The 24,231-nt window shown below is 39.3% G+C and overlaps 1 protein-coding gene across 10 annotated transcripts in view; it reads right to left on the bottom strand.

Annotated features, from left to right (window-relative positions):
* The window catches only part of ST3GAL3 (ST3 beta-galactoside alpha-2,3-sialyltransferase 3), a 181,821-nt gene that overhangs the window by 95,596 nt on the left and 61,994 nt on the right, over positions 1-24,231 (bottom strand). For all 10 annotated transcript variants that reach the window (XR_015259235.1, XM_086753784.1, XM_086753779.1 and 7 more), the window contains one exon: positions 15,918-16,010. Coding sequence is in view for 9 of the 10 variants with exons in the window: in XM_086753784.1 (XP_086609910.1) it covers positions 15,918-16,010 (93 nt within the window). In the remaining variant the exon portion in view is untranslated. The remainder of the gene's footprint in view (positions 1-15,917; positions 16,011-24,231) is intronic.

Here is a 24,231-nt window from a genome sequence, read left to right as displayed (position 1 = left end):
AATTTCTTGTGTCTGTTTAGCTGTTGCAGCTCTTTAAACTTTCCTAAACCCAAGGTGACCTTTAAAAGAAGAAAAAAAAAAAAAACCCCAAAAAAACCTCTGAAAAATTTTGCCAGCACATACAAACATATTCTAAAACATGCTGTCCGGAACAAACAGTCTTCAAAACAGGGCACCAAATAGTCTCTATAATAAACCATGAGCAATTAGTCTGCTGGAAAACAAATTAGCTCATTTCATTTCAGTAAAGGTGGCTGTCATGCTCGAGGGGCGATGTGAACTGTGGTGTCTTTTCCTGAGCGACCCTTACTGGAAGCCTACCAGTTTGTACCTGCCAGAGGGAACTGAGCGAGTTTCCAGGGCCTGGGAGACAAAGCTTTGCACTGGCCCACTACAAATCACCCCAGTACTCCTTCCCCAACCCTCATTCTCCCTTAAAATGTCCCGGAGAGCCAGAATGCTCTTGTCCACCAGCCCATGCTCCCTTAGTCTTATCTGCTGTCTCCAAGTCTGCCCATTCCATCCTGTTCTTCCTTGCTTCCTAAAACTAGAGAATTTGTAAAGTGAAATTCTATCAAACGTGATATCAAGTCAGGTTTTTAGACACAAAGGTAGAAATAGAGAATGTACATATGAATAAACAAACACAAAACGTGACTCTAATCTATGCCTCGCAACATAATCTTCTCCTGGCTCTGTTCACCACCACTCCTCTAAAATGCCTGTACTCAAATTTAAACATGAAAGCTGCATACTCACGATTCAGTTACTTCACTTTCTAACACACTTAGTCCCGCCACCTTCAGCTTCTAGGGAGTTCAAGACTGAAGTGGCTTTCAGCTTTTTTAGGCCCTCTTACATTGTTTTCGACCTAAGGTTTGGGAAGGCAGGTGCTATCTAGAACCAGATGTTTCAAAATGGAATAACTGGATATCCAGAACTCCCCCAAAAAGTTGAGGAGAGACCTGTCTCCGGTTCTCATCTGTACCATGACTATGCTTTTGGAAGTCTACAGACAGCTGAGCTCAGCTAGGACGCAGTACAACTAGAACATATGCACACTGAACACACTTACTGGTACAGGATTTACGATGTGCTGCAGAAGACTTAAAAATGCTGTGAACAACAAAGGTTACTATTTTATTTATTTAAAAAAGTAAATAGAGACACAGGCCAAGAGAGGTAGAGGAGGGCCATGTCCTACACAATCTGTGCTCTACATCCACAGGGAAAGGCAGATGGAGCCGAGGAGAGCTCTGAGGACAAACAGGGGAGAGAGAGGGAAGTGACTGTCTTGCATGAGAGAATCAGCCCAAGGCTGTGGCATGGTGCAAACCGTGGAAGGTGGGGACAGGGAACAAGTGTCTTCCTCCCTAGGACTGCTGTGAAAAGCAGCATTACGGAGTCAGAATATCATAGAGTTGACACTTGGCTTCCACAGTCAAGTAGAAGCCTCAAAAATCTCCTAGTAGCTGAAGAAATTAAGAGATTGATGCCATCAGAAGTTTGCATTTGATTGATTTTATGGTTTTGTTTTGTAGCTATTTCCAAGCTACTGATCAAGAACTTAAACTGTGACTTGCTAGAGAAACCAACTTTTTTTTCAAAGTTTTGTTCAGTGGTCTGGCAAAAGCAGAAAAAGCATTGTAATCTACCAAAAAAAAAACAACCCCAAAAACAACCAACAAAAAAAACCCAAACAAAAACAAACCCAAAACCAAAATAAAATGTAGCAGACAAAACCTCTCAACACCTACAAACTGGGACAAGTTTGGAAACCTCCACTCTCACGTGTCTAACTCTTTAGATGGGCTGACATGCCAGGTCTTAGGTATTAGGAAGAAAACTCAGTAGCAGCTAAAAGTCAGTGCCATGCTAACAAAATAACTTATAGAAGCCAGAGATTCCCACAAATCTAGAAAAAAATTTAGCGTCCCAGTACTTAACACTGATTTTACCACTTAGGTTTTTACTCTTTAACAGCCATAGAGTGGTCACTGCAAACAAGCTGTTGAGGGCTCTTCCTAGACCAGATGTCTTGGACACTTACAGATCATCCCTCCACAGAAGGCAGAAGGTCTCGTCAGTGATGCCTGCTTCACACTCTCCAGATACAGGCAACTCGGATCACTACTCAGTTTATCAGCTGGAAGCAACAATGCCTTGTGCACTTCTAGACAGGCCAGACAACTTTGTTAAATAAAGTTAGATCTAGTAATAAACTATTTTGTCTGTGGGAACCTTTTCCTCTTCCATTTCCTCTCATGCTTCTCACCTCTCCTCTGCCTTTTATTGGGGTTCTTGCCTCTTCAGAGAGCACAATTTCTTTAGATTAGCTAAAGACAGGATTATCTCAGAATAAACTGACCTCCTGGTATCACTTTATTTGAATTACTGGATCTTCTAACTGTTTATTATAAAACAACATTCAAATATTTTGTGATCTTAACTGCATAAAGATAGTTCTGTCAGTGAAAATATTTACAGTAGCCTCACTAATTGAGACTGATCTCAGCTTCCTGAATCTCATCATGGTAAGCTGGGCACTGCTGTGAAAGAGAAACAAACAGGAGATGAATGAAAACAAACATGTAGAAACAGAAACAATTGCTTAGAGTGACATTAATCATTACAAAAAATCTGCCAAAAACATCCCTCTGACTGATGTCTGTCAAAACATCTCAGCAGTTCATCATCACACAGCCACTGTTCACACGGAGGCAGATGTGCAACAGCCAGCACTGCAAATCTCACACAGCTCTGAATTTCTAAGTGAATTATTCTGTATCTTAGAGCACTCCAGACACGGCCTGTTTCACAGCATTTCTCTCCTCTCCCTCGTGGACAGCCTGGAACCATCACTGTTCCCTCCCCTCCTCCAAGGGTGCAATGTCTGGCAGCTAATGACACAGAATGAAGCGCTGCTTCCCCTCTGCGTTTTATGCCATCAACCCACAGGAATGGTAAAACACTGGAAATCAACTCCTATTAATATGAAGAGAAAAAAACCCACAAACTATTAGCCCTATTTCATCTCATTTCCTGGCTGGACATGGTTTAGGAGTCCCCCAGCTACAGCAAATCGTAATAACACAGTACTGAAGAATGAAGAATCTGCTTCTCAGAGAGCAGACAGAGGAGATCAGCACTTCAAACCCACACCCCTCCATGAGCAGCAGGTGCCAAACCTGGGAGGAGCGAAGCAGAACAGTTCCTCCTTTCCTCTTAGGAAATACAAGACAATTACTTTCCAGCTGAAATACCTTCCTGACCAAGCACAGGTGGAAGATTTTGCTGGCTGAGCAGGACAAATCTGCCAGGACATCATGGCAGAGCAAGGCCAACTACTTCATTACAGATATGTCTATTCAGTCAAGTTCCTTTACCCTTGACGGATGAGGAAACCCCTATGTGAAACAAGCAGTCACAGAGCAGAAGTAACCAAGCCTAGCATCTATAAACTGTTCGGTATCCTGTTGTTCCAGAAATAGTTATTATTACCCAGGTGATGAGATCTGTCCGAAGGAGAAGAAATGTCTGGTACCCGTGCTGACAAAAAATCCCCAATGAGGGACAAAATCAGAGAAAGTTTGTGGTTTTCTTATTTTAGTTTTCTTTACTTAAACCAGGACCTGTAAGCATACTTTGCCTCCTTCAAATTCTGGACATCCTCTCTCAACTGTTCCAAGAGCAACAGGAACAAGGCCAGCAACAACGGATTGCATGCTGGCCTGTTTGATTATAATCAGAGTCTTGGGACCAGCATCTTCCTCTGCAGATGCCAAAATTCCACAGACACTGTTTAAGAAACAAATCAAAAGGAAAAAGAGCTGGCCACCACTGGCTCTAAGGAGTTGCCTGTTTTGCCACAGGTTACATTAAGACTGTCTGGAGCTGTGTACTGTAGCTTTAAATATCTACTCATCCATCACGTTATACATTTACAAACAAATTCTTAAAATATAAACAAACATTGCAGGACAGATATATGCTGTGCTACTTATCCCTAATTCACTGCCTGGTGAAGCACCAGGTGTGGCTTTGAACATCCCTGAGACCATTCCAAAGTTGGTGTTTTCTTTACAAAATGGAGCCAGAGGCTCTACCACCACAACAGCTGCGCAGTGCCTGGCCAGCCCAGGACAGCACATCACAGACCCCAGTGATGGCTGCAGGGACAGGGAAAGCTATCGTGTCCCAAACGGCTTCCCCTTGCTTGTCATTTTTAGGTGATAACATTATTCCACCTTTCCTGAAGCATTCATGGGAATTGTTTATGTTTGGCACAGCTCACCCACAGTCTTCACTCCCAGTGTAAACCTTCTGTAATAAAAAAAAAAAAAAAAAGAAAAAAAGAAAAAAGATCCAAGCCCAGAAATGAACACTTCTGGAGACTACCACAGCATCACCTTCCACTACAGACAGCAGGGATTCCATACCCACAACAGAGGCAGGCCCAAAGTAAAAGTGGATGCACACACACCTTTTTATTTAGGAGAGCAACAGCAAAGCATTGTGGTTTTGTGTACTGGCATATTTATAAATTCTTTGGGTTTAAGGCTCTCTGAGACTCCCCAGAGGGTCACAGAGATTTTAATCTGTTTAATCATTCCTAGATAAATTAATTCATTTCTCAGGAATCTCTCTATCACTTTGAGCAGCGCAATTCTACATCTATTCCTAGGTATGCCTTGGTGTAAACATGAACCTCGGAGGGCGCAGCTGATAAACAGATTAGGAACACGCTAAAATTGGTGTGACACAAATATCAATTTAGAAAGGGGAAATCATATAAACCTCTTTTTTTTTTTTTCTTTTTTTCCAGGAACAGTACAAGGCATGTCATTTGAAATGTACACAATTCTGAATCTTCAATCAGTTGTTTAAGCTTGGAAGAATAACAAATTAGCATGGCAGATGCAATGATTTTCAGGAAAATCACAACAAAACAATTCTCTTAAGAGAGCTGGACACTGGAGTAAGCTACAGCCCTGAACTGCACACAGAAAGTTCCTGTGCAAGTAAATCAATGACTCAAAGTGCTTCAGAGGAGAAAAATATGTGATCATTCTTAAAGGTATGGCCGATTACAAAAAACAGAAACAACTTTTTTTCTGAATGTATAAATCTTCTGAATTTAGCAAAACAGAAGCAGAATCAAAAACCGCAGTGAGTAATGCTAGTGGAATATCCCATCCCATTGCAGTCAGCTTCACTGCAGCATGTGGTAAGGCTCTTGCCGTGGTTTCCAGTCCTTGGGAAACTACAGGAATGTCACCAAGCTACTGTGATCCCTGACACTACTACAACAGTTACAGCATTGCTTCTATAATATTTAGTAATTAATCTATGGGTTTTATTTTGCTGCATAGTTAGCTCAGAATTCTAGTAAAAGGTATCAATAAAATAATTGCCAAAGGCGCTTCGGCTGTTCACGCTGCGGTGGAGGCAGAGCTTCTACAACATTATTTGAACAACATTCACAAGTGACTTTTCACGTTGCTACAAAGAGAATTTTTAATGTTCCCGGTTTTTACCTTAATTTGCCTAACATAGAGTTGGAGGGTTCCGTCGACTGTTTCCAATTTGTCCTAATAGTCTTGCATTAATTATCAGACTCGCTTTTCATCTATATTCTTAGCCAATGTACACTGGCTCGGTGACAGCATTTGCATGCACTGACACACCTGAAATGCTTCAATAATAGAACAAAGCGTGACAGTAAGAGAAGAGGAGGGAGAGGTAGAAGAGGAAAATAAATTGACTTGAAATCTACCCAAAGATAGGAAACTTCATTAAAACCACCAGTCAGGAGTTCAGAAGGAACAATTATCCACTCTTGAATACAATTCTGAAAACTCTGAGGGAAGCTGCGCACTTTTCTACAGCAAGAGGAAATCACTGGTGACAGCCACACAGACCCTTAGAGATAGCAGGCAGCTTCATGGGGCTCCATGATGGGCTGGACCAATAAAGATGAACCTTCAGAGAGTGAAAGTCAGAGTTTTAATAAAAAGAGAGATACCCAAAAGCACTTTCTTAGAGGAACTGGAGAAAAAGAAAAGAAGACATGCACATCAAAACCACAGTGATATTACATGCACTGCTTAACTTTCATGCTCACTGATCCTTTTCATCCGCTTCATTTCACACTCACTGATATTTTCATTCACTCAAATGCGTTTAGATCCTCAAGCAATCTTTGCTGCAAGATTTCTTCTGAAAGTTAAACATTCTTATTGGTATAGCTTTAGAGCAGATGGGCCACAACAACAGAGCCCAAACACCCATGCACAATAAAATATACTTATTTGGTGCCACGAATTAATTCTATTGTTTCTATTATAATAATCATGCTTATGCGCCTACAATTATTTATTTGTAAATTTGCAAAGCTATCTGATTTTTTTGTTGTTGTTAAAGTTCACAATTTAGAAATAACTGTAGTATTCTGAAAAATAAAAAAAAATGCAAAGCAAAACAAAAAACCCCATTCTGTTCCCACTCTGGCATAAGAAGCAGTGTACTCATACTGAAGCAAGAGTGCATATGCTCTGCACTTTTCTCGCAGCCAGAAAGGCACATGCTCAGTAACGTCCATGTGTCTATATTCCAGCTTTCATCAAACAGGCTCACTTAATTCAGAAGTCACGAAAAGGAATCTGAAAACACTTTTCAAGCACAAAGCCTGCACATCACATGGATTCACTTTTTTTTTTTAATAACTCTTGAGAAAGGTTAAGCATGAAAGATTTCAGCTCCAAAAATGCCTCTGACGTAGAATCCACTGTCACGATCAGCACACAAGAATTGCACGTGCTACTTAGCACATTTTTTAAAAGTTAAAAAGTCAACATGGGATAGAGAGACCAGCCTGCATGAACTGAAGGTGAAGCCAGATCCCTACCTCCTGAGCAACAGCTCCCCATACCCCTGTCCTGGTGCCCAGGCTGGCATATGAAGTTTTTGCAGTCCCATCACCTTAGCTCTTCATTCCCAAGCTGCACCCTTGGCAGGGTTTGTAGGGTGATTTGGTAATTCCACAAACTGGATCAGTAAACTGATCTGGATTAAAAACAATCTTGCACAAAAGGAGCAGATGGATGAGGGAAGGAAAACTTGTGTTCAGACATAAGGATTATTTTACTTACCCAGTTTATTGCACTGTCCACAGGCAATTATGCTGGCTCAGGTAATGGAGCAGCACGAAATCCTTAAGCTAACAGTGCCACGTAGGGAAGGTGATACAGACACAGAACCCAAGTCTTTTTTTTTTTTTTTTCTCCTTTCAATCTACTCTTACATTATGCCACATGTATTTCAACCTGACTGCAGCAGCATGCTCATCTTCAGAGGCTGCCAGAAGGAAAGAAATGAGCTGTTGCCACTGAGGTTTGTTTTGAAGTATGAGCTCCAGCTGGTTAACTGGTGCTATGAATTTAAGAGCTAGCAGTGAAGTTCTGTGCACAGTTTCATCTGCTCATCTCTGGAATTATGTTCCTAATCACTGCTCTCTACAAAAAAAAAAAAAAAAAAAAAAGAATGCAGGGAATCTGTCATGGAGAAACTAGTTCTTAGACCACACTTCAAATTCAGCTTTTGTTACCACCACTTAGGTACCAGAGGTTTGGAACACTCTGAACATGAGTTATCAAATGTTGCCTCTTGGTCCTAGCTTCCTCCTGCAGACACGATCGATGGAAGGGACTGAAGCAGTCAGGATACAATTCAATTGCCCCAGTAACACACAGCAACACCAGCTCAGACAATAATCCTAGTTTGAACACTAAAAGCAAATGTCTCCAACAGACTGTGCTGTATGTTCACAGAAGTACAGCCAGCTGTGACAAAATATTTTGTGAGATAACATACTTTTCACCTCTAGGCAGAAGTGTGAAAGATTTAAGTCTCTCAAATGAGCATGTAAAAACAAAACAAACATAGGAATTATACCTGTTGTATAGTCTGACCCAATTCTGCCACTCAAAAATCTACATTAATATATATTTTAAAGAATCACTCTCTTTGTAAGTGCCTTCAAATTCTACGTAACACCCAACACACTAACTGGAGAGGTGAAAAAAATGATAAAATCTTCACTCCAGAATCAACATATAAGGTAGAAAAAAGGCACTACTTTATAAAAATCACAAGGAAAGAAAGGTAGAGCGGTGCAAAATGCTCCCTTTGCAAGCAGTGACAGGGAGTCAGCAGCTGGCTGCATGGGAAGATGTATTACTGGAAAAGCCACGGAACTCTGGGTGGGGAGGTGCTGCTCAGACACCAGAAGTGATCTGAGGAACATTACAGTGTGCATGTTTTGGATTGCATGTTTATTTAGCCTGGGTTTTACAAAACACAGTAAAGAGGTGAGAGGAGGTAAATGCGAGCAGCGGCATGATCCAATGCCCCTGGCACAAGCTAGGCACTGAACAGCATGGAGCAGTGGGAAACATCAATGGCTTAACCGATCAGGGCACCAGCAATTCCTCTTCCATTCCTTCTTTCCTCTCCTCTGAGTCCTGAGCTCCTCTAGCCAGAGTTAACCAAGGAACTGAGTGAAGCCAATGATGTTCAGCACTGCTCAGGAGAAAACACATCTGTGTCAACTTGTCTGTGCAAATTCAAACCTCAATAATAAAACAACAAATATTTTCATCTTCACTGTGAGGACAGGCAGAATAAGCAAGATATATGATCTGAGAGAAGTTTTGATAAATACTCCAGGCTCTGGCAGCGCCAAACACCCTTTTGGGCATTGACACATACAAATTCCCTTACAGAGCTGTGATTACAGCAGTTACTGAGACACCAAATGTAACTTTGAGCTCTGAAACAATCTCCGCCATCATGGTACAGCATTCCTAAATGCACAAGCACAGAGCAAAAGACTTACAGAAGGGACAGGGCTTTGAGTACTCCCTGTTCCTAGAAGAGGGGTAATCTCATTTTGAAGGAAAGCAGAAAGCATTTCTCACAGCAGCATCGGGGACACAGGGACTCTGACTTCAGTAGGAGCCTCAAGAAGTGTCCACCTCTCTCACTGGACACAAGCTGCTTTCACAGTTCAAATTAACAAAATTAACCTCTACAGTGTATTTCAAATGAGATGTACATTATACATATATTTAGAAGACAAAAAAAAATCCCTACTATCAATAACCGATTCAGCATATATATACACAATTTCATGTATCTTAAAAAATTAAGAGATACTACCCACAGCATCTGAAGAGATCGCAAAATGTACTGCGGACAGATCACACTACAGCCAGGGAACAGTTTTGAATTCCTCAGTGGCAAACTAATTATCCAGTCTATTTCTTCAGTGAGTTCTCATGAACCATGTGAAGCTGCCATCCTTTGGCTTCCTCTGCTCGCCTTAAATAGTTCATCACAAAGGAAGCAGCCTCACCTGCGCTGACAGGCTCCAAGCACCCAGCTCAGGCTCTGTCACTTCAGCACAAGCCCATGCTGGGTATGGCAGCAATTCATCAGGCACTGACACAGCCAGACATGAATAAAGTCAGTTCCAAGCAGAGGGTTAAAAATTCTCTTTTAAAAATATTTTTTTTCTGAATATCTAAGTAACAAAACAGGAAAGATGCTCTTGTGTGCTTATTATAAGAGGCACAGCTACTGGAAGGGGATATGGAAACAAACGGGGAAGTATTTGGGATGAGGAGACCACATTTTTAAATTATGCCGACTCCTACTAAAGCTCTTGCTAAAGCTCCGTTTCCACCAAAAGCCCTGATCCCCCATTTGCGTGTAAGAATGCATGTAAGAATGTTGTTTGTTTTTTTTTTTTCCTGAAAGTATGAAATCTGCATAAACTATACCTGCAAGACATCAATGGCAAAGAAAGTTTTGCCAAGATCTGGCATCAACAAGACAGGAGTCTACCCTGCACATTCTAGAGAAAGGCCTTTTGGAGCTGTCCCAGCCATACACAACTGGGCTGTGCAAACGGAGAAATGCACAGGAGTCTGTCAAGGGGGAACTAAGGATCAGAGAAAACCCACAGAAGAATAACTTGAGAAAAAGCCACTGAAATTTCCATGGCCAGCATAAAACTGTCACACATTCTCCACTGATATGAAAGCTTAAAAAATTTTGAACTTTATGTACTGAGAAACAATTCAGCATTAAAATATAAACCCAGGAGAGTTTACAGGAGACCTGTTTTTCCTCAGAGTGGACAGCAGGCTGTGGCATTGAAAAATAACAACAACAACAAAAAGACAACTGTGAAGAAAATGCCAATTGTTAATCAATAGAAAGGTTGCACTAGAATAATCAAATAAATCTAAACAATTTTGTTTCTGAACTAACTTAAATAAGTTTGTGATTCATATAAGATTATTTCTTAGCACCCATTGACTAGAAAGGGATGTTTATTATCATATCCTTGGTGCTAAAAATAGTCTTATATATCTTTGTACCACAAATGTTAAATTCACTATTTTGGTCACAACACCTACAGATCTGTTGTATATCGAACTTCCCCTTTCCTCCTTATTCTTAAATCCTTTCAGATACTCTTTATCTTTCTTTAAATACTCCTCTCCCATGTTCTCTTACCAAATACAGATTCACAAGGCTGCAGACATTCCCTCTCTATTTACCACCTCATCTAATTTCTAGTACTAGCTGCCAACTTACAAGAGCTTGTGGTTGGAAAATTGTCAGTAGCTGGACTGTCCCGGGCTGGCATGTCAGCCACAAGCTGTGGGCAGAGGTCTCCTTTCTCATTTGATAAAGAATAGGGCATAGAAAGAACTGTACACAGGCAGCATCGTTTCCACAGTAAGGCCAGACATGCAGGAGACTGCACTATTACCACTGCAAACACAAGTTAGTGCCTTCTACAAAAAGGTCAAAGCATTAGCTCCAGACTTGTAGGTGACCTCAGACCTACTAAAAATAGTCTAATTCACTGAACATAGTAGTCTAATTCACTGACCTACTGATGCCATTTTACCAAAGAGACTTGTCATTTTCTTTGTACCATTCCAAAACCAGTAACCTTACTTCAGGCACTTTGAGTCATTATTTACTGTTGGAAGATTTGCAAGAGGCAGAATCGTATTGTCCTGGAAAGTGAAAAAATTAGATAACTTCTTCAATTACAGGGAGCAGCAGATGCAGCTCAGCCAGCCAGCTCCTATGCTGAGATGCAGTACTGAGATCTGAGTGCTGAGATCAGGCATCCATTTCTCTTGGTGGGGAGCCACTGTCATGATTCAGACAGCAGCATGTTTTTCTGAAGCCACATCAGTCTGCCTTTAAGGAATAATAATTAAAAAATCAAGAACCAGACAACAACAAAAAAAAAAACAACACAGGCATAGGCACAGTGGATTAGACCAAACGTCTGTTTTGCCCAATACTTGATGCCGTTGGCCAACATTTCGGTAAAAAGTCTAAGAAACAGGGAATATATAAAGCTACCCTCTGCCCTCAACATCCATTTAGGTTTCCAGTCTCCTGTCTTACAGCCTAACTGTCAATCTTTTTCAAATCTTTTGCCCACTACTTAACTCATTCTTAGAGAAATTTAACTGGAAATAGCATGAAATAGCACTTCCCTTTGTTTATTTTAAACCCAGTGCACAATATTTACATTTTATACCTCTGAATCTTGTACTGAGAGAAGCGATCACCTGAACATCTACTCCATGCCATTCACTATGTTACACACATTTGTGAAAACCCTCTGCTTGCTCCATGGTTTTGTTTAGTCTTTATTACCACCACATATACCTAATGCTTCTAGATCTGTTTCAAAATTAGTTGAAGAGAATTAGATGTGTTATTGAAGATAGAGGCACAAGGGGTATTTATACGGTGTCACAACATATTCTTGGGTTTTTTGCATTTGTCTCCTAGTATGTTCACAGTGTTTTAACCTTTGCTGGTCTGCAACTCACAGAACCACCCACAGTAATTAAAAGATCTCTTTCCTGATTTGCAAGGTATAACTAAGTCCATCATTAGGTATACGCTGTCAGATCAATCATTTGAACAAACACTACCTTATATCTATCAGAACAGAATTTGCTGTTTTGTTGTCCCACCGCTTAGTGCTGTGAGATCCCTCTGACATTCCTCACAGTCAGCTTTTGGTCCTGCTACCTGGAAAAATGTGTCGACATCTTATTATTCATCTTCCACTACAGACAGCTTAATGATAGCTTATGAGCACCTGGAATAGCAGAGATCCTAGCATACAGTCTTGAGAAGACTCTAGGGTAATTTCCCTATGTTGTTCAATCTTATTTTTTTCCACATAGTTTCCAATCTTTACATAGTCACCACCTAGCCACTACAGGATTACACCACTTTAATTTCCCACAAGTCCTTGAAACATCAAGTGTTTGGGTTTTTTTTCAGTTGAGTTTTTGTTTTAGTTGGGTTTTTTTGTTTGGTTTTTTGGGGGTTGTTTTTTTTTATTTTATTTAATTTTTTAAATCCAGACGTATTAGTTAAATCACCTTTATCCAATGCTCATCCAGTTATTCAAACAACATGAGCAGATTTACAGGGCAGGACTTCCTGCTGCAGAAGACAACACGACTCCTCTCTATCATCACCTTTATTCCTATGAACAAACACTAAATCTGTTCTTTTTTATAGTTGCTACCAAGGTGCCTAATACAGAAACCAGGCTCACTGTTAGCTTCCAGTTTCCCAAACGCTCCATGGGACCCTCTTGAAAAGCCTGACAAGTTTACTGCTTTTCATTCCTCCATTCTAACGCCAATTTAAGCGGTGATTATACACAACTGTGTGTAACTCGGCAACTTCACCACAGAGCTCTTCACAAAGTGAGAGCTTTCCTAGCAATCCATTGTACCGATGTGGTCCAAAACGTCAGCCTTCCGTCAGCTTCCCCCAGCCTGACCCCTGGGAAGCAAGGCTCCACATGGGAACCGTGCTCCCATGAATAGCAACGCAAATCACTTCTCTGCTACGGCTTTACCTTCTCTTGGCTCACGTGTAATATTATGATCACCTGTCAGCCCATCGGCATCTCTGGCAGGCTTTCTACTTTTGACAGACAAAAAGCTTGATTTTTTTTTTTTTTTAATGCCTTTATAAAGTTGCTGTTCAACATTTTTTTGGCCTACTTCATTATGGTTTATATTTAACTTGCCAAAGTTAATGCTCTTTCCTATCCTCCTCATTTGGATACAGCTCCTGCTTCAGAAAGATGACTTATTTCTAGGAGCCTTGTTTACTTTACTGTTTAAAGCCAGTCCTTGTTCGTTTTTGTGGCTTTCCTTCAATCTCTTATTTCCCCTCCTTTCTTGAACTTTCACCATCGAAACTGAAAACAGTAGAAGTCTTGGGCTGTGGGGGTTTTGGGGTTTTTGGGTTTTTAATTTTAAATCAGTGCTACACACAGAATTTCTCAACTTACGTGTGTACATATGAACCTGAAATAGCACTTCAGCTATGATATTTTGTTGAGATTACATGAAGCTTTCTCTGGGTCTGTTTCCAAGACAGAGTTTTTCTGTCTTGAAGGTATAATCTGCATTTGTTCCTCCCAGATGTCTTAGTTCATATTGTATGTATTAACATATATTTTGCTGGACTGTGGCCATGTAAATCAGGCAATCCAAATTGTTCTTGAAAAGTAACCAATCCTTTATTTAGTACTCTCCAATAAACATCTGCACACTTAACTTAGGATTTTTTCCAACTAGGATTATTGGAGGCATCAAGCATTACTAGAATGAGAACTGATCAACTAAGGACCTAATAATAAAAAAAACCCAACCAAACAAAACTATTTAGTCTTTCCTTACCAGCAACCACATTTTGAAATTTCTCAGGGCATTGCTCTTTAATCCCTCTAGCACTTGCTTATGCTTGGTAAAGTCTGAACTCACATTTTTACGATTAAAGAAGCACTTAGCAAGAAGAGTTACATCCTCTGAAAAATATTTATTCTATCTCAACTATTTCCATCATATTTTGCCTATTTACATTTAAAATTGCACTAAAAAGTCAGGAACCTTTAGAACGGGAAAACATTTATTCATTTTATTCATGCTTGGAAAGAGCCAAACCAACTTTATCCAAATAGTAAAAAAACCCCAACAAAACCACATATTTTATAGCACAGACCAAGCCTGAAAAATGTTAGTCGCAGAGCTGATGTCTTCCTAATGATACGAGCAACTGAAAATAAAAGCTAGAATAAAAGAAATAATGCAGCTCAAATTCTTAAATCAACAGGCAAGCTAATTTAGCTTTAAGAGTTCTAAATACATAAAATGATGATACCTGGCTTGGTAATATTAACTTTGCACAGTTCTTTGAGTAAGAGAGAAGTTTCAGAAGAGAAAGAATCCTAAGGGTAGCATGGAATTCTTTGCAGAACTACTGGTCAGCCGTCCTTACATCAATCCTTGGTAAAATAATGAAATGTCCGACACCGAATTAAATTTAAAAGTGTCAACCTTAGTAAGGTTTAGGGTTCATGTTAGAGAAGCAACTGAACATCCCCAACGAGATGTTGTCTTTTCAACTATGAATATGATTTTTTAATGTATGAACAAGAGAACAAGCACCTAGTTAGACTAGAGACAAGCTGCTGCCTCTTTGCACGGTATTAGTTCACGGCAGTTAGCTACTGTGAGAAGGTGACTGAACAGCAATCTGTAAATACCTACTAAGGGAGAGAATAAACAACACTTCAGATTCTAGCAGGCAAAAAAAACCTCATTCTTGAAGCCAAAGTCTTAAATAAATTTAAAATTAAAATAAGACTAATATTTTTGCTACAATAAATTTATCCATAGGAATAGCGTAGCACATCATTACCAGATCATCCACCAATTGAAATTTTTAAATCAAGCTAACCAGCCTGTGATCCATGATGAATTTACTGGAAGAAAAAAAATCATGTTCTGTATCATGAAACAAATCAGGATAAGGGACATTAATGGTATTTTTCTGGCCTTAATAACTGTACTAAGCAGTTTTCTTTCTTCCCTGTATATAATTTATCTCTGCAGAATCAATATGTAACAACAGCCATGCCTTGGAAAGCGCAGTTAGGTTTCAGCTGTATAAAGAAAGGAAAATTTTAGCTTCAGATATCTTACCACAGTTATATTAGCTTATATTCCTCTTCCTATCTAATATGCACACAACAATAGATTTAAAAGCACTCAGAAAGTTCTTAAAAGAAGAGGACAATTATGCATCCACCTTCACTTCTAGTATTTATTTATATTCTAACCAGAGTTCCAAAATTCACACGGAAGATAATACTGATAATTGTTTGGTTTACACTGGTGATGGGGAAATAGTCTCAACACTTAAGTGTTTGTTCTGTTTTTAAGGCCTGACTGTAGTATCTGCTGGTTACAAGGCAATGTCAGATTTTTATTTTTAATTTTTAAAGTTTGCGGATACCACGTTTGCCAATAAAAACAAAGAAAGAAGATACCACCAGTTTCAGGCTTGGCCTGAAATCCGTGGTCACCCAACCTATCCTCTGTAAGTGCTAGTTATGGAAACTCCCTCCTCAAAAGAAATGAGATATATCTTTTAGGAAAGTATCAGCTGTATTAAAAAGTTCACAGCCTCTTTTGTCAAACAGATCACTGCAGTAGACCACACATCTGCATCATGCACGGACAATATAATTTGTTTTATTATTCAACACACAGAACTCCACTCTTTGAGCAGGCTCCCAGTCAGACTAAAATCAATTAAGCCATTGCCACTGACCACTCAAATAGCCCAGAATTTCAACACTGGTCTCCCCTTCAACCAATCCAGTGACAAAGTAACAACACTTTTCAAGACAATCTCTGCAGATCACCCACCTTGAGGGATGCAAAGTCATCAGGCGAAGAGGGAAAAAAAAAACACCCAGTAAAGTAATGACTTACTTTGGAAAGATGACAGTCATGAGCGCTGATGCATAACCAGGCCTGCACACTCCCTCAGAGAAATTTGCATACTTTGATGCCAATTCTGGAGGCCTGTAAAAAAAAATAAGTAGTCAGGACTCTCCTGGCTATGAACTGGCTTTTGCAATCATACAGTTATTTTTTTGCCCTATAGCTTTTCTCAAAAACAGCTGTGAGGAACAATGGGAAACACAGATATTCATTTGTTGCAATATAGCATCACAGGGGAACAACAAAGGACAGGGTTAAAGATATCTGAAATACCATTAAACCACTACTTTTGCTGAAAGATTTTCATACCTAGGAAGGTAAAGTTCATGGAATAAAAATATCAAGACATCACTTTAGACTTCAACCTTTCAAAAGCAAGAAAACATGAACAGTACTTTCCTTTGGCTATTTTTCTAAAGTATGATCAAAGTTAAAATTGTAGAAAAGTATTACGTAGCACATTATTTAGAAGCAGTTCTGACAGGCTATTATCAAGGGATGCATGCTTTCAGCATTTGGAACAGATAATATTGCTGCTGTTCTGTTGAGATGTGTCTTCATTCAGCTTGCCTAGAGACTTCAGGGCCAAATTCAGAATACTGGGTTTTTTTTTTTTCATTTAGTTTTTCTACAGAAGCAATATTAATAACTCAATAAAAGACATTTAAGTCCAGTACATATTTTTACCATAGATGTGTGAGACCTGGAAAAAACATTTAATTTTATTTGTGTCCCTATTCACCACTTGCCAAATCTCTACATCCATCCATTTACAAAAACTTTATGAACATTAACTTACTTGTGCTTTCAAAGTAACATCAGATACCTTAATGTCAGTCACAGTATGAGAATTATTAATATTCCTTAAAAAAAACCAAACAAAACAAAACCAGCATTTACAGTTACATGCTCGACATTCAGTGGAAGTTGCAAGTGTTACCTACCGCAAAGAGTCAATCAGTAATACTGTATTCGCGACATCATTTTATTAGCTGTAGGCAAGTATTGAAAATTTTTTTCCTACATGACAACAGTGGGAGTCCAATGAAGACGACTGTACAAATCCACAGAGTAGACCCACAAAAATAATTCTGAAGAGCCCATTATTATCACGACCATGCTTTGTTTTCCACGCATCACCAACACGTCCATCACCAGTATCAGTTAACTAACAAATGACTGCTAAACGTAATAAGCGCAGATCCAGAGAACTTCAAGTGAGCAGACCCCTGAGCTGCAGGCAGGGCCCTAGAGGGATTGTGAGCAGTGGTGCAAACAGAACCCTGGCTGGTAAAATTATCTATGTGAATGACAGTAACTCCATGCTGAACTGGTAGTAACTATACTTCTCGTACTGGTCCTGGGGTCACTTCCCAAGAGATCGCTACCCAGTTCCAACCGGGTGACAAATAAATGAACAGTTAATTTTACAATTAGCCACATACAGTACAAAACCTCCTAAATCTATAGTTCTTAAAGAATACAATTAGTTCCGCTGAATAAAAATCTAAACCTTCAACAGCTGGAAGCAGAAATAAACTGGTGAAAATAAAAAGTCACTGTAAATGTTTAACTTCTTCGGACCTTTGCAGATGAAAAGGACCAGAAAAAGCTTAAGAACATGGACCTGTTTCTGATTCTGCCACAGATATCCTGCAGAGTTTTGGTGAAAACATGTAATATTTTACTATCACAACTCCTCATATATAAGATGGCAGAACAATACATTTGACTATTTACACTGTCAATTATTACCAGTAAAGTTTCAACTCCTCTAAATATATGCTATAGATATGGAGAGACAGATACAGGCGTAACACTGTCTAGCACCACCCAAATCCATGAGTTTGGTTTCCACAGGTGGTATTATAGCACATATCTCTACAAAGAGAGATGAGAAAGCATCTAAGATGTGAACATCTAGCAGTCTGAATCCCAAAGACTTGCACTGGATGATTTGTGTTCTGACTCCAGTTAGTTAGGATCTTTTCAGAAATAGGCACAGGAAGGAAAGGCCAGTTGCTGACAAAATGCAAGGGTTTAAATGGTGCTGAAATATATCCCCTTCTGACATAGACAAAAGGGGCAGCAGGGTGTAGAGCTCACAGCGTTTCAGACAGGAAGTAGTGTGGGAAGTGTTAATCTATACCAAGCAAATATAAGTGTTGCTGGATTTTTACTGTTTAAGCCACATCCAGAAATCCCTAATACCATATCTTCAAAAACAAGTAGAAAGCAACAGGAATTTATCTGCAGCTACCACAGCGGTGAGTCATCACTGGCAAACTCATGTAACTGTTTCAACAGCAGGCCTTTCTCAAGTGACCTCAGTGGTCACACAATATCTTGTGCCACAAACACAAGCATTTTTCTCTTTTCTGATTTAAAGGCGCTTCCATTATCAAATTAAAATGTCACTCAGATGCCCATCATGGTGTTTCTGCTAAAGAATAGTAGGCCGAAACCCTCATGCATTTGAGTCGCACGGAATACAGATCAGGCCGCGTACTGATGGTGGAACTGTCAATTACAAAACCCACAAAGATACCGAGAGCCACTAAAGCCCGAGGGGCCGAGCTGTTAACATTTCTCGGATGTGATGAAGTTCATGATCCAGACTGCCAGAGGCAGAACAATTCTCATAAGCCAGTTGTAGCTGCCATCTCGTATCATTCAAAGTTTGCTCATCTCCCTTCTCTAGCCACATACTGAGCCAGCAGGCTACAGAAAACTAGAAATGGGCACTCTATGTTTTAAATCGACTTAGTGACACATTTGATTTGTTTGATGTCTTCAGATTACACAGTACACACTGTCATCATACTCAAAATAAGCCTACATTAGGTGTAACTCAAAGCAAAACATTTAGAGTAAGGCTGGATACAGGATTGCTGTCTACCATTCTGCTACCTCAAAAAGCTATCAAAGCTAACACAATTTTAGATATATAAATTGGCTTTTTGGTTTTTTTTTTCCTCCAAGATTCACAGAGATTGCTCTTCCATATCTCAGAATGCAAAACATCCTGCATGAAGCATCCCAAAGAGAACTGTAAATTTTTCAAACTAATCCAGCCTTGTAAAATCCCACTGCTGTCAGTAGGTACACAGTTCTGTACCAAAAAAAAAAGTACGCAGAACTGGTGTACGAATAAGCATTCCTTCATATCTGATGACAATGTACTTAGCACATTGCTGCATGTATTGCTACTTCTTTGATTATGCTTCTTATTTCCAAATGGAAGAAGTGCCATTACTCAAAGTACATTCTGCAAATGCCGCCTGACAAATTCCAAAAACATAGTGCACGGCACGTTTGAGCTTGTTTGAGTCTCATTTTACAATCCTGAATGCTGCTTCCAACAGATGGGTCAAGAACTATGCACCAGACCAAACAATATTCATTTCTTAGTGCTTCACTAGTAAATAGCTTCACCTCACTAGCTGCATTACTGTGCCTGGAAACCAGGGACATCCCAGTCACACAGAAAGCTGCTGCGGTAAGCCAGCCAGGGCTGTTGTGACTGTTATGGCACAAAGGTGCAAATCTCCTCTACATCTTCCGGGTCCAAGCATATCTATTCCAGCTCCTGATTCAGTTGCAATGACAGCGTCAGTTGGCTTGAGGTAGTTAAGAAGCTACTGGAGACAGCTGAAAGGCTATAATTAGATGACACCGCAGACCCTTAAATTTTGCTCAGATTTTGTGCAGGAAAAACCCAGTAAGACAATAAATTTATCCAAAATAAATGAAGGAAACAATTCATAGTCTCTAACTGTAAACATCTGCAATTTTTAAACAAGTGCCTAGATGAGGGTGAAGTTAAAGGGAAGTAATAGGCTTTTTCCACTAAAAAGAAAACACACTTACTTTTTTTTCCTGACTTTTCTCCTATAAGACTAGCACATATCCCGAACTCTTAAGATCTTCTGCTCTTCTCTATGCTGTTACGTGCACATCAATCTTAAGAAAATTTCACAATTTGGATAACTTAAAAATCCAGCTGCTTTCAGAGGATTTAGAAAAAGTAACAAGATTTTTCCTTCTGCTTGCATTTGGCACGTGTGTCTTCTTTTAATCTCAAATATGAAAACGTCACCATGGTTAATTCCTTCATCATGTCTTGATCAGGGACAGCATGTCATCCTCATAGGACTGGAATCTAAATCCATTTTAAAAAAAATCAGTAATACAAACTCAGTGTTTGGACTACTAAAAAAAAAAGTCTGAAATTAAGCTCATGTAATTGAATATTACAAAATCTACTTTAAGAGATAGATTTTGCTGCTTTCCCTTCCACATGGAATTGGAATTGTAAAAATGGAAAAACTTAATCTGCTCAAGATAGTCTTCTTTGAGGACTGATTTCTCTTGCTGTTACTCTTGCACACAAAATATACATACTGATACATTTCTGAGACAAGGAAAGTAAGTTCTTTGGCAACCCACTCTCTAGGTTGACCCTTCGCCTTGGGGTTTCTTTCTCTTTTGTCCAAAATAACCCGAGTCTTCTATCTATACAGCAGCTCTACAAAGTGTATGTCATGATACCTGAAGAACAAATAGGAGATGTGATGAGAATATGAAATGAAAGGCACATAAACCAGTGGTCATTATGAAGTAATAATGAAATATTAGCAAGTAATTTGGCAGATTGCTAAATCAAAGAGTTAAAGCTGAGATTCCGTATCTCCACCACATGAGATTAAGGTCATTTTATTTTAGATAGGACTCTGGTCAGATTCCGTGGGCCAGATGTATCCATCACATACATCCATTACTCAGTGTTGGCCAAAAGATCAAGTTTCAGTTTGGACTCTTATGCCTCCCGTTAAATATTGCTGCATTTCAAAGACTCCTGGAATATGGCTTTCAGTTTAGTTTCCCCGAAATAAGCCCAGGGCTACATTTCAAAACCAGTTTGTGTACTCACAGCATACAGTAAGAAGCAATTACAGAGGATTTGCTTCAAAATTGCAGGACTCCTCCAAAGAAGACTCTAATGAAGACACAACCAGAGTGGCTGAGGTGTACATTTGTTTATATTTTAGTTAATATCAAAGGGTCACAGATCTTTGAATGGTATTTGTTTCATACATCACTTTATAGTCTAACAAAAAGACAGCTTCCAGTCCTCAATGCACTTTTTCATAATATCTCATAAGCTCGCAAAGCAACAAACCTCATTTGAGAGGGGAAAAACCCTGAAACAAAACCACAAACCAGCCTCCCCTTCCCAACTGGCAAGGGCTTCTGTTAAAGAGAAGGATGAGAAAGTAAGTGCCCCATCAACTCTACCCTTCATTACAGCCTCACAGAAATACTACCAGTTCACTTCAAGGCATGGGAGGAAACCCTTAGCAGGTCTGGTGATGCAGCTCTTCTACTCTCCTTCAGTTACTGCTACTCAGTCAGAGGAAGAGAAGTTGTTAATAACAGCAACCTTCACCTATATAGTAGCCAGTTCCCATACACCAGTAACAGCAAGGGACTGAAAAAATGTATTTCCACATCTTACTTTATAACTAGAGTCACGTTCATCACATCATTTTGACAGGCAGAATCTCCTTGAGTGCAAGACACTATGGAAAGAAGATGAACCCTCCTCTTGGTACGTGCCTGCAGCTCCATGTTTAACAGGAGTGCAGCGTAGGTTAGGAAACACTGAGACAGAAGTTCAAGGAACTCCGATTACAGCTCTGTCAGAAGTTTCCAAACTTTGGTTCAAAGAATTACACGGCCTGATCATGTGATATTTGCTATTTTTCTAGTTCCAGCTGAGGAAAAACTAAACAAACAAAAGAAAGGAGTGAGGACATAGAAAGAAGAAAAGCAGAATGCTTATACTGAAAGAGGCAGGAAATGCATCTATCACACACTATAGCCAGCTAAATAGATGTAAATATTTTCAAATGTTACTACAGTATGTAAGCAAATTTCTCAAGGAGGTTGTATGACTGAATACATGGAGAGATGGCTCAAATCCCTCTTTCTAAAAAGATATGATTCACACTAAAAAAAAATGTCCTGTTCGCTTCTCCACCAAGAATTGCGGCTTCTCATGAAATTAATTTCTTAATAGCAAAGATAATCAACACATATTTTTATTTATTTATTTGGACTACTCAAAAACACTGGCTGAAGAAGATGAGGTTACGTTAAACTGGCTCAGAAAAACAAAGTTTTAAAGACATTCCACCAAAATGCATGACCCACCTCCATAGCCCTGAACGAAGATACGAGAAGCCAGTGCTACCCTTTGGGAAATGCATGCTAGGCAGCGGGGCACTGACAGCTGAGGCCCACTAACACTGGCAATGCCATTCACTCTTTGTGAAATGGCATCTTTGCACAAACACACTAAAGAGGTTTTCATCCACAAAAAAGGCACAAGGATCCTAATTCTTTATCGGTCTCCATTGTTGGTCTTTGACATACTAGGAATTAGACCACTAGGCAGAAGGAGAAATTTCAGCTTAGTCTCAGCAGTGTTAAATACATAAACATCTTAAGAAATACAGTTATAAGTTATTTCTCTGTCAGAAAGGACTGTATGATCTCTCATAGTTCACAAAATCCAACAACCCTGCTTGGAGCTTCTCAATTAATAACATTTTATCAATTCCTAAAAAAGCACTGGGATCCTTGCAGACAAAAGAACCAAGAGCTTTCAAGCTAGAATGTTTTTGTTTGTTTGAAATAAGTAAATAAAGAAACTAAACGCTGAGTATAAAAAAAAGATTCAAAGGATGCAGATAAAATCCAAGAAAAGTCCATAGCACATTTTGTACGTGACCTCATGCTGCACACTCCTCCAAGAATTGAGCAATATCCCCAATCTCCTTTGTTTTTTATAAACTGTCCCAGTTTTAAAAAGTTTCTGTTTCTGTTATGTCTTACCTTTAAGACTAGTAGCACAGAGGAAAAGTAGAATTGTGTTCAAATGGATACAGATAAGGAGTAGAAAACAGTCAATTTGAGGGTTTGTTTGTGTTTTGAAAGAAACATGGAAAAGAGAAAACAAGGGGCTGAAATACCAATTGTTAGACTAAACAAAAAGCATGTATTTGTTTTCACAGAAGGCAGCTATTTACCAAAGAAAGAAAAACAAAAATAAAAAATATTAAGATGACTGCTTCCTGAATTTTTGATTATTTATTAATCTTTGCAAAGACACTTGTAACTTGATGATGAAGCAACTTGCTGATAACCAGCATAATTCCTGAATGTATATTATTGGACTTTTATCTATTCTAGTTTCCTTAGACCCAAAATTACTGGTTTCCATCCTCAGTAACAAGTATCAATATTCTGGTTTTACAGATAAGAGACAAGGATGACCTGAGGACAGCCACTTGTTTGGCGATGGGATGTGTTAGGACGCACTCATAGTCAATAAGAACTCTCTCAGCAGTCAGCTGGGATTCCGATCTGAACAGCTTTCTGAAAGAATTGCCTAAACAACGTCTAAATAAACTCAATTTCCCCAAAGTCAGAAATGGTAGCGCTCCCTAATATTAGAATGTGTAATTCTCAATACTTGAGAAAATTAAATGCTGTGATTCTCTATTTAAATGCCTCTCAAAACTCACTGTTGGCACATTGGCCATAAAAATGAGGCAATTAGAAGTCTAATGGGAAATAAAACGCTCACCTATCACATCCATTTTTGGCCAAATGAAGGAATGCAAGAAGATAAATTAAAATGTCATACTTTTATTGCTGTAACCCTTAAGTCTTCATCACCAACCCTCATCTGTTACATCTACAAATGGGCAATGCTTTCTTTGGATCAGGAACTGTGTTTTTCTGTTTGTAGTGCAATGAATCCAGCAGTGTACGTCCAGGAGAGACAAAGAAGTGCTAAACAGATGAGAATAAGTAACTCGACTCAATTAGAATCCAGGAATCCCCTGCTCAGACTAGTAGTAACCTGAAAACAAACATACTCCCCCAAAGTCTACAGCTGTAGGGAAAAAAAGATTAACTAAGAATTTCTGATGCATCATAGCCAAAATTATAGTTTTACATCTGTGGATACTACAGTTTAGGAGACTTGAATGTCAATATCCAGTGCTTAGCAGTTTTAAATATCAAATGAGAAAGACACTAAGGTTTTAATATCAAATCTTCCTTCTGAAGAACGTAGTTCATTTCATTGCAGAAAGCAGCCATGGTATGGAACACTTCATCTCAAAGAGACAGTGTTTACCTAGGTTCGAGAGCACGCTAGTACAGCAGAATCCTACGGAAAAGATGAACAGTGATTTATTACTCACTATTTCCTATATCACTGGAACAT

Source organism: Chlamydotis macqueenii, chromosome 8 (assembly GCF_036417535.1).
Source record: "Chlamydotis macqueenii isolate bChlMac1 chromosome 8, bChlMac1.mat, whole genome shotgun sequence".
In the NCBI taxonomy this organism is placed as follows: domain Eukaryota; kingdom Metazoa; phylum Chordata; class Aves; order Otidiformes; family Otididae; genus Chlamydotis; species Chlamydotis macqueenii.
The sequence above is the reverse complement of the archived record's forward strand: the minus strand, read 5'-3'. Positions and strand labels throughout refer to the sequence as shown.